At 29.5% G+C, this 14,701-nt stretch overlaps 1 protein-coding gene across 1 annotated transcript in view; it reads right to left on the bottom strand.

Moving 5' to 3' along the window:
* Positions 1-14,701, bottom strand: part of LOC129975749 (receptor-type tyrosine-protein phosphatase kappa-like) — a 242,981-nt gene that overhangs the window by 4,621 nt on the left and 223,659 nt on the right. The window contains exons 11-14 of the mRNA XM_056088941.1: positions 12,002-12,078; positions 9,840-9,971; positions 7,812-7,940; positions 5,364-5,551 (exon numbers count right to left, since the gene is read on the bottom strand). Coding sequence (XP_055944916.1) covers positions 5,364-5,551; positions 7,812-7,940; positions 9,840-9,971; positions 12,002-12,078 — 526 coding nt within the window. The remainder of the gene's footprint in view (positions 1-5,363; positions 5,552-7,811; positions 7,941-9,839; positions 9,972-12,001; positions 12,079-14,701) is intronic.

Here is a 14,701-nt window from a genome sequence, read left to right as displayed (position 1 = left end):
AGTTTATACAGTATATCCAATAAAGACTTATGTTTAAAAAAATAGAATAATAAGCTAAATTGAGACATTTATTTAAGTTACAAGAATACGAGCCCGTTAAAATAGGCTATTATTCTAATAACAATATCTCGGATATAACTGTCACAGATTGATTAACGAAAATGAAAACAGAAATCGGCTGAGTGCATAAGAAAAAACAAAAAAATATTTGCAGTACACTTTAAATCTTAATATATATAAATTACGTGTCACGTTGTTTGTCCGCGATGGACTCCTAAACTACTTAACCGATTTTAATCAAATTTGCACACCGTGTGCAGTTTGATCTAACTTAAAAGATAGGATAGCCCTTTTTTTGAATTTTTAATTAGAATTTTAATTATTAATTAAAAATTAACTTTCCCGCCAAAAAAATCTTTTCATTTTCCCCACCGCTAAATGAGTACGACTTCAGTTTTTTCCCCCAACAGTCATGAGGCTAGGCTTAAGATTTTTAGGCTGATTATTTGAAACGATTCTATTTATTTTCTTAATGTTTGATGCATTTAAAATTAAACATTGTTAATGAATCGATCTTTCAGATTCATTCTTAAGTACTTTTGAATTAAAATAAAACCGAATAAAGGAAATTAAAAATTTCTAATCTGCATAGCGTTACCCCAACTGGCGTAGAAAAACTCACGCATTTGCGTTACGTTTCGAATCCGAATGTTCGAATTATTTATGATCCTATCCGAAAACGTTTCTCAGGAATAAGATATCATTTTCCAAAATTATTTTTTAATGCATACAATAAATTTGATACGTTGCAACGGATAAAGTATCACGATCTTATGTTTGAATTTTGTATTACTATGCACGGTGGCAATTCTCAGAAATAAGATATTTTATTTGAAAATGATTAATTACAAACGTTTTAACGGATCACTGATTAATATAACATACTAAAATTCTGCTTTTTTTAATTATAAAGAAGTTTGGAAAAATACTTGGAGGTGCACACAGATAATTATTACTTTTCGTTTTGAATGAATTCCGATTCTTTATCTGACTGTTTACTAAGAAAAATGTTGTACGGCAATAACATTTATTACCTTCATTGAATTTTCAATTAAATGATTTTATTTCTTTTGTTAAGGATATCGTAAAAAAGGTACGTGAACGGGCCAATAATAAGTTCCTCTAATCGGATAATAAAAAAATATTTTTATGCTAAATGAAATTTTATCTTTTTTTCCTATAAATTATTGAAGATATGATAATAACAAATGGTTACAATAATCGTTTCAGTTTTTCATTTCTTTACTAATAAACTGCATTTACGTATCAAGTTATGTCAGCTATCATCAACTCAGCTATCATTCTCTTCAGCTACAATGCTTATCATTATTTAATAAATGTTTCTGAAACTGATTTCATTTTGTAAATGAATTTTGAATTATTGCAACAGACAAATGTATCAATGACGGAATAAATCTCATGGCAACTTCATGTGTGGAATATAGAACTTTTTTTTAAAAAAAATCTTTCCTTTAAGCTGAGGAAGCCAGAATCTGTATCACTGAAGTTAGAGGATTTATTATACATCATAAAGGGTTTATACTAAGAAGGAAGGTATTAAGAAGGAACAAATTATTTGTTCATTATTTGACAGTCACAATTTTCTGTTAGCTCCAAGCGATTCTAACAGATGGCGGTGTCTGTTGACTGGATTGAGTAAGTATTCTAACAGATGGCGCTGTGTTAAAAGTACCAATGTTTCACATAAGCTACACTTTAATGGCATAACCACCACGTGTCGCTGAGGCTAAAGTATAAGTTAAATTTATTTCGTAGTAAACGCAATACAATGAAATTCAATTGTTCTTACTTTTTCAATTTTTGGTATTAGCATAGCCAACCACGTGTTATTTAGACTGAAGTATAAATTGAATTCATATTATAGTAAAAGTAATACAGTGGAATTCTTCTTGCTTTTTAATTATTAGTACTTCATTGTTCAACAATCTTTAATTAAAATGCATGTTTAAAACAATCATTCTTATGGCGAAGTGTTGAAACACTTCGATTGGCAATAAACATGCGCGTACAATTGCAAAATGATCCATCAGCACAAATATTTTCTCAACAATTACTAGATATTGGGAACGGTAAAATAGAACTGCAACCAAATACGCAATGCATTAAACTGCCAGACAATTTTTGCACTGTTCTTCAGGGAAAAAATGAATTGATTCAGGTATTTTTCCGGATATACAGAGTAATTACTTGAATCATAACTGGCTCAGTGATCGGGCTATTTTGGCAGCCAAAAATGTTGATGTTGACGAAATTAACTTCCAAATACAACAGTTGTTACCAGGCGATCTGATGTCTTTTAAATCAATCGATACTGTTGTTGATGAAAATGATAGTGTAAATTTTCCAATTGAATTTTTAAATTCACTAGATATACCTGGAATACCATCACATAACATTCGATTAAAGATTGGTTCACCTATTATTCTCCTGCGTAATTTGAATCCACCTCGATTATGCAACGGTACACGTTTGGTCATCAAAAAGATCACCGGAAATATACTTGAAGCTACCATTTTAACTGAAAAGTTAAAAGGAAAAGTGGTCCTGTTGCCACGTATTCCGATGATACCATCAGAATCTACGATACCCTTCAAAAGGTTACAGTTTCCAATTCGTTTAGCTTTTGCCATGTCTGTAAATAAGTCTCAAGGCCAAACAATGTCCATTTGTAGTTTAGATTTGGAAAATCCATGTTTTTCTCATGGGCAATTATATGTTGCATGTTCACGTGTAGGAAAATCGTCAAATCTATTTGTGTTAGCTAAAGACAGGTTAACCAAAAATATTGTGCACCGATTAGTGCTAAATTAAATTGAAATTAAAAGTATTTATAATTCAAAATAATAAACATTATTGTCAAAGATTTAACACTATCTGCCCTACCTACCTCATTTATAAGTTTAAGTGTTACGTGTTTTTTACTAACAACTTTGTAATGTACTCATTTGTTACAAACTTGAATACAAAAAATAAAGAAATTTAAATTTTTTTTGTATTGATTTTTGCTCAATATCAACGGTAGTAGAAAATCAATCATGGAGGTCCCCATGTTTTTTTACAAATGGCATCTATGTAAAAAAGCATGGTGGTCCCCATGACTGATGTTCTCCTACCGTTTCCCTTGAATAGTTTACTATGTAATATAACAAAAACCTTAGCCACAGCAACGAGTGGCCGGGTCTGCTAGTGTAAATATATAGTTATATTACAACTTTTGATTTTTTTTTTGTTGTGGCTTTTTTTTATTCATAATACTTAAGAACATTCAAATCAAAACTAATAATCAAATTGTGATAGTGATCCATTAGAAGAAAAAATACGATGTCAAATACAAAGTAAAAATATTAGCAATAGCTTTTAACTGAGGTGAGAATATTATGAATAAGCATAAATATAAAATATTAAAAATTGCAGACCTCATCCGCTTAACTTTACTATCCCATAACTGTTTTTTATCCATGCCTAGCATTATTCGCAAACCAATAATCAGTCCATTTTAATATAAAAGTATACTGTCTCAGTTGCTAGACGACAAAAAATAAGTTAGGATTTTGCATTCTGATAATGACGCAAGTCAAAAGGACGGGAGCATTTTAACCCCTCCAGGATTACTGACGTCAGTGGACGATTGTTATACTGATGAGATTAAATCGATATTTATTACGCAAGTATTAAATTTTTAAGAAACCTGTTTACAGTTTAAATAATTTTGTTCTACATCTCAAAGTGAATCAATAATTTACTATATAATAGCATTTAGAACTAATATATGATCCTATTATAGAACTACTATATAATACCCTGTTCTCTCTACAGAGCAAAAATTAATTTTTGATGGGATACTTATAAGTCTAAGCATAACAAAAAGTATTTAGTTATATTTTATACTGGATTTTAAATTTGGAAGAAGGAAAAATTCTAAAACTGTTTCATATAATTTTGTTACTGTAGTGAATACAAATAATTGTAACCTATAGGCCGATCCTGATCTAGTGCGACGTAATCAGAAACCAATCTCTTGCATCGTAATCTTAATCGTAAACGAATTTGTACGATACTCTCGTCACTCTAATCGTCGACACGCGGTCAGGCTCAACTCGTAGGATATAAAATATGTTGTTGTATTTTAATGCTGGAAAAATAAATTTATTTTTGCAATAAGAAATTATTGTGATTGGAGTCCGACACCCAACATGAACATTCCAATCCCCACATTACCTACGAAGTTCTGATGTAGATACTATGAATGCTTCAGAAGAAATGATCGTGGCAAAAATAAATTTGGCGAAAACAAATGGGTGAATTAATGATGCGTCGGATATAGATCTATTTTGTCGTACGAATTAAATGTATACACTTTTTACATTATACAAATTTTATTTAGATTATTTTATTTAATTCGACTGTATTAATATTTTTGATATATCTATGCATCATTTTTTTCATATCAATTAAAAAAGTAAAATTAGTTTTTTTTTTTGCTTTCTTTAGTCATTTTCTTGATTTGACTAATTTAAACACGTAATTTTCTGTGCTAATGAACTTTTTTATAGTAAAATGTAAAGAATTGTATACAGAATTAATTTAGATCATATTGAAATATACATAACATAATCTATGCTACTTTGCGAATTATCTCCAAGATATTAACTTATTGATGTAAGAAATATACTTCATTTTTGCATATTAAGAATATAATTTTGAGTTTGTTGCAGAAAAATGTCCCATCACTTCATTTGGATAGTCACTATCAAACACTTGTTGTGAAGTGCAATAAAATTAAAATATTTGTTTTTCTTTGCTTAAATTTTAATTTTCTAAGCAAATTATACATTTTTTTCTATACAATTTTAAATTACTGAATTAGTCTTCTTCTTTATATTAATATTTTTGTAGTACATTTTTATTTACCACGAATTGTTTTATATTTTTAAAAATGGAATTTTATAATCGACTTTATGCTTATTTCCTGAAACATTATTTTTCAGAAATTTTATATAGTAGAGTGTTCTTGATGGTAATACATTAAATAAATGTTTTCCCAACTTAATTATCAATTAGTCTATCAATTTAATTTGATTGTGATTCCATACGAATGACACTTTTTAGTACTGAGAAAAAGGTTGATTCCAAATTTCATGATATTTATTATAAAGAAATATAAACTAAAAATTAAACAATAGAAAATAATTAATATTAAACATTTTACTTTTTAGAACATTAAAAAAGTGCGTGCTTAAAAATTGTTTTTATTAATAAATTAAGTTTATGCAAGGTCTTACGTTGAGAGAACGATGACCGGTCCGTAGGCTGACCGCTGCCTCCACCGCTCCACCATGTTCATGAGCTCCACCACAGCGTTGGTGGAGGTGGGCACTTTGTGGCCCAGTGGCCAGCAGGTGATCTGGAAGACCTGAGTGGTCTTCGGCTCGGCCTTCACGCCAGCCATCAATTCTGTGAGAGACACAACCTAAAAGAAAAGAAACAAAACTGAAAAGTGGAATCGTCATTGAATTATGCACTAAGTATTTCCGAAGATCTTAGGCTATAGAAAGAACTCCATGAAAGCAAACAATTATCATCTTAGAGTTTTATAAGCTAGAACATTGTTTCTCAAATTTAAAATTAAATTCAGTCCTCCAAATTCATGAGCCAAGTTCTTAAATGTCACAAAAGTTATGGCAGTTTTAAAATAGGATATTAATAAAATTACAAAAGTAATTTAAGTTATATTTATAAAGGGCTAAATGAATGACCAGGAATCTTTTCTAGTGTGCTTTCTTATATAAGCGGCAAATGTCGCCGACAGGTGGCTCTTTATATGCGAAATCCGTTAATCATGGAAAGTTTTTGAGATCAAATGTCATTTCGAAGTGCTTATCACCACTGGTTGTCGTGTTCATATTAAATTGATGCATATTCATGGCTCATTATTTGCTCTTGTTCTACACGATTTATGATTTATCGGTATATCATTGGACATATCGGTATATCATAGGACAAATTAGCATGGATTAAGGTTTGGTGAAAATGATGGCCAGTTCATACCATCATCTGCTTCATATGAGCAAACAAATGAAATGATGAGATCATCAAATTGTAGAAGGTTATAATTTGACCAAATCATCTGCACACCGTCTTTTATAAACTAAGCTGTCGGTAATATATTTATCCCTGTGGAATACCTATCAAGTCGACTGACTTTTGCAGATTGCTGACTACCCAGTTAAATTTGGCGAATCTCAAGAAGGCTAAATGTTTGCAATGAATGTTCCCTAGAAAATTGATTGAATTTGTGTCGACATGTATTCATATATCTGATAGGTGGCATTTGGACTACCAAAATGTGGTGAACAAAGCGGTATCTTGGACAGAAATAGTTGTTGACTCCAATATTTATGAGGCTATTATATATTTTGGGGTTTTTGTGAAAGCTCCAAGCAATTTTTGAGGTAATCAGCAATTAAAAAATTTAGCGCCATCTATAGTGTACTTGAATGCTCATAACACGTGATCAATCGCTTCTCTAGTAAAAATTCTTCCCATTCTGTTTTAAACATCCTGTGATCAATCCTTACTATGCTATGAAAATCGCCCCAGTTCTCTCTTAATACATTTATTTTGTGAATTTATTTTCTGTTTTGTCTTGAAGATTGAAAATTATCAGAAGAAAAACAATTCTTGTCCATCGGTAGAATAATATGGCATGTTAAAAATACGCCACGGAAATAAATGAAAATACAAGTAACTTGAAGAAAATGAGAGGAGAAATTACACACGGGGGACGACCGCTTCTGTATTCGTTTACATTAAATTGTCTCGTTCTCAAGTGGGCATTTAAATATATACTGTAATCAATTATACATATTTTAAAGCTATTTCATACTAAGCTTTCTCAAAAATGTTATTTTTGAAGCGATTTACAAATTTGTTATACAAGACTACAGAAAAAAAAAAGAAACATAAAAAAAGGAAAACACTCTTTAAAAAGTAATAGCTATTTTAGAGTTTCAGCTTTAAGTCTTCAATGTAAAGTGAAACAAATAACAAATTTCAAAGCCGTTTATTCTTCTGGAAAAATACTGGGTGGAGTTTGGGTCACTCGATTGACATTGACATAATCTTACACACGTCAGCGCGGTATACAACTGCTTCATCAACTATCCTAATAATGTAAGCCGTCTCTACAATTGTTAAGAAATTGCTAATTAACATAAGAAATATATTTAAACTTCATTTTATAATTTCAAGATATGTATCATATCAGACTGATAAAGTAAGAGATGCAATATTTTTGCTACAATATATAACTTACGATTCGGAATCCAATGATTAGAAAATCGATAATATAATTGAATAAATTTTAATTTCTACAAATTATTTATTTTAAAAAAGCTATCTACAAAGCTCTAAAACATTCCCTGGTATAGATTCTGAGTGTCTAAAACTGAAATAAAGCCGTATTTATAACAGTTTCGAATTTTAAAAATATTAATATCTTATAGATTATTATATATATTTTGAAGAAAGATTAAAAAAAAAAAGTCTCATTCTTTTTAAAGAATACGAAGCATCAGTGAAACAGATCCTGCAAAAATCAAATGCAGACATTAATTTATGAATAAATAATCGAAGAATACACATTTCTTTTAAAGGAAAATATTTGTCAACATAAAAATGTCAGGTGTTTTAATCTAATTGTAAAGAAATATACTCATAGGTTTACTTACTCTTTTCAAAATCTTAAAAATCCACGTCTTAATATTTGGATAGTGATTCGAAGAAACTAATTCCACCGTAAATACCGGGCCATACTTCTTCTTCTTTTCTCTTTCCGATGGCCAAAATGGTGGATAGGTCTGTTAAGAAAAGAATTCAACATGTAAAAGTTAACTTCAAACTTAAACACATAATTTAAACACATAATAAAATCATAATTTATTTTTTCTGATTCGAAAGGAGACACAGAATAAAGTAATAAAGCAGGTCATTTAGTAACTTATTAAATTACAAATTATGTGGTGGTTGTCAGTAACTAGAATTTATTGGTGCAAGATTTTGATATTAGTTAAGCAGTGTTCACACAAGGTCAAATATTGAGCAATGGAAAGTCACGCCTACGTCAAAAACATCGCCTGACCCCAATGGGACTATGCAAATGGTTTTCTTATTGGGACAACTATTTGTCATAGCTCCATTGAGGTCACGTGGTATTCTACTGGGCGCAATAGTTGACCTCGTGTGAACTCTGCTTTATACAAAACGAAATACTTGGTAAGCAAATAATGAGATAGAGAAGAAAATAAGTATGAACATATTTGAGAGAAAAAGCATTAACATTTACTTGCTAAAGTAGTGTTTAATTGGGATGTTACTAGCTGTGGGTCAGCTGATAATACATATCTATTGCACAAGCTTTGATAGAAATGAGATAATTACTGGATTTTGCAATATATGTTTTCAACTAATTTTAATTTCACTCTTTTAGTCTGATTCCTTTAACTCATGTATACAGAATGTGAGTAAATATTCAGTGAAATTGTAATGCATTGAAGAGTATTCGAACCAAGAGCAGTTTGACCATTAGGTGAGTTTAACCGACAGCGGTAATTTTTATCTAATCTGTTTGAAGGATCAGTTTATTTCTGATTGGCAGCTTAACAAGCATGAGTTATTAAAATATGGATTTCTGAATTATTTAGGAAATCAGAACATGTTAGAGCGAGCGCGCGCGCGCGCACACACACACACACACACACACACACACACACACACACACACACACACACACACACACACACACACACACACACACAACACACACACAACACTAGATGCTATGGTGGCACTTCTTATTAAGATATAATCTAGTAACAGAATAATGCTTATCTCTTTTTTTATGAAATAGTTATGATAGATTAATTGATGTGTACTTTTGGATATAAAAGTTAAATATGTGTTTTTTCACTTAATTTTCTGATTGTTATCATAAAATGTGAAGAATTAGAATGTCGGCGATTTCACCTTGTTTCACTCCTGTATAGATGCCATATTTTTGATAACAGGTAAATGGAATATTGAACTTGCGATCTTCCAATTCTTAAAACGTAATCGTATGATCACAGCACTCTAGATTCTAAATGGGAGGAATTCTGTTATCAAAATATCCACTCTAACTGTAGCCCATTATCTAATTTCTAAATCTCCAGAGATAGGAAGCTATTTTCAATTGAAAAATGTCTAAACATTGAAAAGAATTATACTTTAAATTGTTCGAGTTAATGAATGTGCTTCTAAAAAATTACAGAGACAAAATTTTTTACACAGTTAGCCATTTTTGATATTCTAACATTTTAAACTAAAACATCTCTCTCTTCTGTTGCTAAAAGTGATGTAAACATTAAGCTTTATGCTTCCTTATTTAAAGCCAATGGTTGGGGCAAGCAGATCTTCGCCCAGGTGGCAAAATGAAATGATCTCAATTTAAAGTAATCGCAGTAATTTTAATTTCATAAATGTTGAAAATCTGATTAAATAATGAATCCTTTTCAGTTTTTAAATAATGAATTCATCGCATTTATGGGATTTGCTAAAAATTTTTTAAAGACATTCATTCTGACCTCTATATTTTTTTACCTTACGCATGCTTTTTGATAAAAAGCAAAACACCCAAATAGATTTTATCAGTTGTACTAAAATATGTTTCGAAAAATTCATGATTGCAAAATATATTGATTCCAAGAATAATAACTGCTTACGCTGGATGCTGGCGGATTGCAAAGAACGACCACTGTATTGCAATCATGATCGTACACCAGAGACCAGAAATCCTGACTGGTCCTCTGAAGAGGCCACTCTGTGGCTATGTATTCCTTTGAGCGTGTATAACCCTGTAGAAATAAAAATAGAAATAAATAAATAATCCGTTGCTTTACGTCCTTATATTTAAATCAACTTTTTTTTTTCATGCAAATAAATTTCAGGTTTGTAAAGATGGAATTTCATAATAAATTTTCACCTTATTTACTGATATTCCATAGTTGAGAAATTTTACACAGTTGTAGGTTCCTGATCAAAATACAATATTTTAACAGTGCCAGAGTATAGTTTCCAGTTTGTCATTTGATTTCAAATTAATCATCTGACATGAAAGCCGGATGGCCATTTTGTTAGGAATATGAGAAAAAAAATGATTACAAGATTCCATGATAATTATAATGACAAGTTGTGAAATATATTAAAGAATAAAATGAAATTTGAACCGTTTTATTGTTTAGTAAAATATTTCATAGTAATATTCATAAAATATTTATACTATTTAGTTAAGCTAAAGAATTAGGATTCTGTTTAATATCGGAATTGTTCACAAGACAAATAAAAAGTGATGTCACAATACTGCAAAATTTAAAAAATATATGAGGCGTACATAAATTTTTAAACAGCGTTGATGTCATGGGAATGGCCATCCTTCTGTTCATGTTCATAATGAACAGAACATATGTAAGGCATTTTAAAGTCTACATTTTGATGGGATAATGCACATAAAATTATATCTGTATGATTTAACGGAAATTAAATGAAACCAGTATCTCTGGTGAACCAGTTGGTCGCTAAAAGCGGTTGGTAACAAAAAAGACGCCAATAAAGTCGCATTGGAAGTTGAAATTTACATGAAAATCAGAAACTATAATGCAAACATTTTTCATTGACTACAAAATTTCAATGCAAGCAGTGACATTTTTAAGTATTTTGCGCACCCTGACAACGCACATTATGAGGCCCCTCTTTTAATTACTGATCAATTTAGTTCCAACATTTCAAGTATTTTTAACTTTTTAGTTTTTATAATAATAAATTTTATTTTATTATTTTCATTTTAGAAAACTATGGAAGTATATATGTTTTTATTCATTTCTTTTTTAATACGCTTATAATGAAAACAACAACAACAACAACAACCCTCTAAGGTAATGTAATTTAAAAAAAATAATCATAGTTATAAGTTAATAATTTTCTTACTTTCAAATATATATATTTAGCTATTATGAAAGATTATAAATAAATAATAAATTTCAAACAAATGTAGCATTAAAAATGATTTTTCTTACAAAATTTGACAAACTGAATATAACAAATTAATGTATAATTAATATTCCAATTCATTATACGAATCAATAATTTATATTTCAATTCCATATATCGCACATTGTAATCCTAATAATTTATAATTCAAAAGATCTGTATCGCAAACAAATTCATTCATAAGTTGGTTAATAATATTTTTTAATCAACCTGCCTATAGTTCACTTTTACTCTGACTACTCTAGGCAGCTGCCTAATCTGTTTAGTTGAAAATTCATTATTGAATGTAAATATTTACAGTTGGACAAAAAATATCTGAAAAGACGTTAATTTTTTTTTTGCTCAGTTTGCTTATATTTTTAAGTAGAAGCTATGTGAAACAAAATGGCCGTGTTTGGTTTAAATGGCCGTGTCTCTGTTTAAAAAGATAGGCGAAGGGGGACAAAATACCATCTCTAAAAGTTTTATCAAGCATGAAATTGACTGATAACTTTTTGAAGGAAATAGTTTGTTAATTCAGTATTTTAAATACGTATACTTTATCTGATTGTAAATTTAAGAATATTCTTTTGGTGACATTTTCCCGTTTCTTTCAAAACTTTCTAGAATTATGAAAAATTCGTTACGGTGCACTAAGTGAAAAAAAAATCTGTCTTTATAAATTTGAATAAATGCAGATTGTAGAATAATAATAATATTTAACACAAATTTCAAAATAATTTAGCAAAAACTTATTATAACTATATTTTATAAAGAGACAAGAATAAGAGGAACAATTTTTTTTAAAGAACATTAAAATTTCTCAAATAGGTAATTTTAGAATGTAGATGGCACTTACGTCAACAAAAACTGCATTGATGTAATCAGTGTTATCGTTGCTCTGGAAAGACGTCAAATAGGGCCGGAAGTTATCAGCTGAAAAATAATAATAAAATAAGTGCTGCAAACAAGTATAGGCACATGAAACAGAAACACTGCTTAGAAATAATAAAATTGAATTTTAAAATTGACTCTGTTGAGGATTTTCGTATGAATAAATCATCAGTTATGTATGCGAATTCGAATCCCACCGGCCGAAGACTCTCCGTGTGTGTGGTGGCTGGCGCACGTATAAATCTGTCGTGGTCACAAAGTCTTTCATGTCGAGAGTAATACCACTGGGGGTACTGGATCAGGGGTGATCGTTCTCTGATTCAGGTCTAAATTACGATCTATGGATGAATGAATGAATGAAATGCATGAATGAAGTCCGCCCCGTAAAAAGGGTTGTGACGTATGTGTAGCTAAGTTGTACTCTTGGCCCTAGATGGCGCTACTGAAAAGCAAAAGACGCAATTTTTTTTATAGATATTTGTAAATAATATCTGTTGTTAAACTGTAATGTTATTGTTTGTTTTGATTTAATAATAATTGATGAAGTTGAAAATTATTTTGTGTAATTCGCTAAAATTTATCAATAGATAGTACTCTTTTTCCAGAATGAGATTAGTATTTTTTAAGAAAACTTCATTGTAGAATTTTTTTTAAGTTAAAGAATTGCTAAAAAATTAAGAGGCTATACATTGTAATATATTTCAACATTTCAAGCGACAATTATTTTGTTCAAATGACTTTAAATGATCAGCAATGCGTTTTTAAAAATGGAACTTTCTGGTAAATTTATAAGAAAACAAAAAACACACTCAAAAAAAGAAAAGAAAAAGAAACGTGTTTTTGAACAAAAACCCACATGTGTCAAGTGTCTTGGCATCCTGTGCAAGTTACGGTATGATGCACTATAACTTTCGTCGCTGGGTCTTAATTTTAAAGCTGATGATTCCTAAAAAAATGATACCAGGATTTGATGATAATATTTGTAATACCAGAACTGAAACAATATAACCGCCTTCAGAATATAATTCTTATGCATGATGGTGCATCTTCCCGTATTTTTCATAGTATTAAACTTATGTAACGGCACATTTTCACCTAAGAATGAGTGATCAGTCTTGCGTTTCCAACAGCTCTTTCGCTTGATCTAACGACTTTTAACTAAGAAATTCATAAAGAATCAGAACTATAAAGAAAAATCCGTAAGGTTGCCACATATGAAAGACAAAATTATTCGTATCTTTGAAGATTTATTGCGTTCCGTTGTGGAATGCACTGTATTTGTGCATTCCACATGAAAAGGATTGTGGAGAACCTTGGGACTAGTACTGAAATTACGTAAAACGTTTTGTTGCTTTAAAACACCATTTATCAATGATTTCTTGTGTTAAATTTTTAAAAAAATAATCTCGATCTTATGATCTGGAGTGATTGTTGTCCAAATTTCAAATCGTGAACCATACAGCACCTTGTTCTGTCCTTTGAATTGGAGATGTTTAAATTTAATCAATCTATATTTAATAAATTCTATAAAATTTAATAGTAAGAGCAATTTGATTACAAAACAGTCTGTCAAATTGTATTATTTTTTTATTGCTTTTCGTTTATAAAAATCAAGAATGTTTCGTTACTTTGACTTAACATTAGAGTACATTTTTCGAAATGAATAGTTTTTTCAAAATACTATATTACTTTGACTTATTCAATGCGTGGGGAAGATATGAAAATGATAAATTATGAAAAATTTTCAATAAAAAATGGATATGATATATTTTAGAAAAATAAAAAAGAATCGATGATGAAATAAAAAGAAATTAATCTAATAAAATTAGCTTTAGTGTAACAATTTACAGGTTTATCTATATAGGGAAATAAGTGAATCGATATAGAGAAAGAAATAATTAAAATTACAAAATATTTAAGTGGTTTATTTTACAGATACGGTGAGGTTACCTCGGTCAGATTCTTTCTAAATCGAAGTTTATATTCAAATGTTCGAGTGTTTTAAAAATTTTGCATTTCAGATTCTTTTAAATAGTTTATCAGGTACATTTGGTCGAAAAATTAAAACAGGTCTTTTTTTGGTAATGTTCCAAAAGAATGTTTTTAGAAGCGGTGGAAAGGTATTGATTATGACTTTGTAAATAAAAAAGAAAAACGAAGGAAGTATTACAAGAAATCTCTATAATAATAAAAAAGAATGTGTATCTATATTGGTCCTTTTGCAGGAAAGAAATTTATCAAATTTAACACTGATATATTTTGAAGGGTAAGAATGCGAAGGGATCTTTTATAAAACTATAATCATTAATTTAATTAATTAAAAATTTAACGAGATTTTGGTGTTTTCCTATGATAATTACCGTAAGTATTATACATACTGAACAATACAGATTTTGACAACATTTAAAAATTTGTCTTTTTAATGTTATCAGAAGAATATTTTTTCTAAATTTTGACAACTTTTGAAAATATTTTTTTTTTATAATTTCCATTGATAATTTTCATAATTGTAATGAAATTCAAATTATTATCATTGTGAAATTCAAATTATTATCATTGTGAAATTCAAATTATTATCATTGTGAAATTCAAATTTTTATCATTATTTCATCAAATACTTATAAAAATGCAGTTTTTTTTTCTATTGTTGAAAAATATAAGGAAG

Source organism: Argiope bruennichi, chromosome 7 (assembly GCF_947563725.1).
Source record: "Argiope bruennichi chromosome 7, qqArgBrue1.1, whole genome shotgun sequence".
Lineage (NCBI taxonomy): Eukaryota > Metazoa > Arthropoda > Arachnida > Araneae > Araneidae > Argiope > Argiope bruennichi.
The sequence above is the reverse complement of the archived record's forward strand: the minus strand, read 5'-3'. Positions and strand labels throughout refer to the sequence as shown.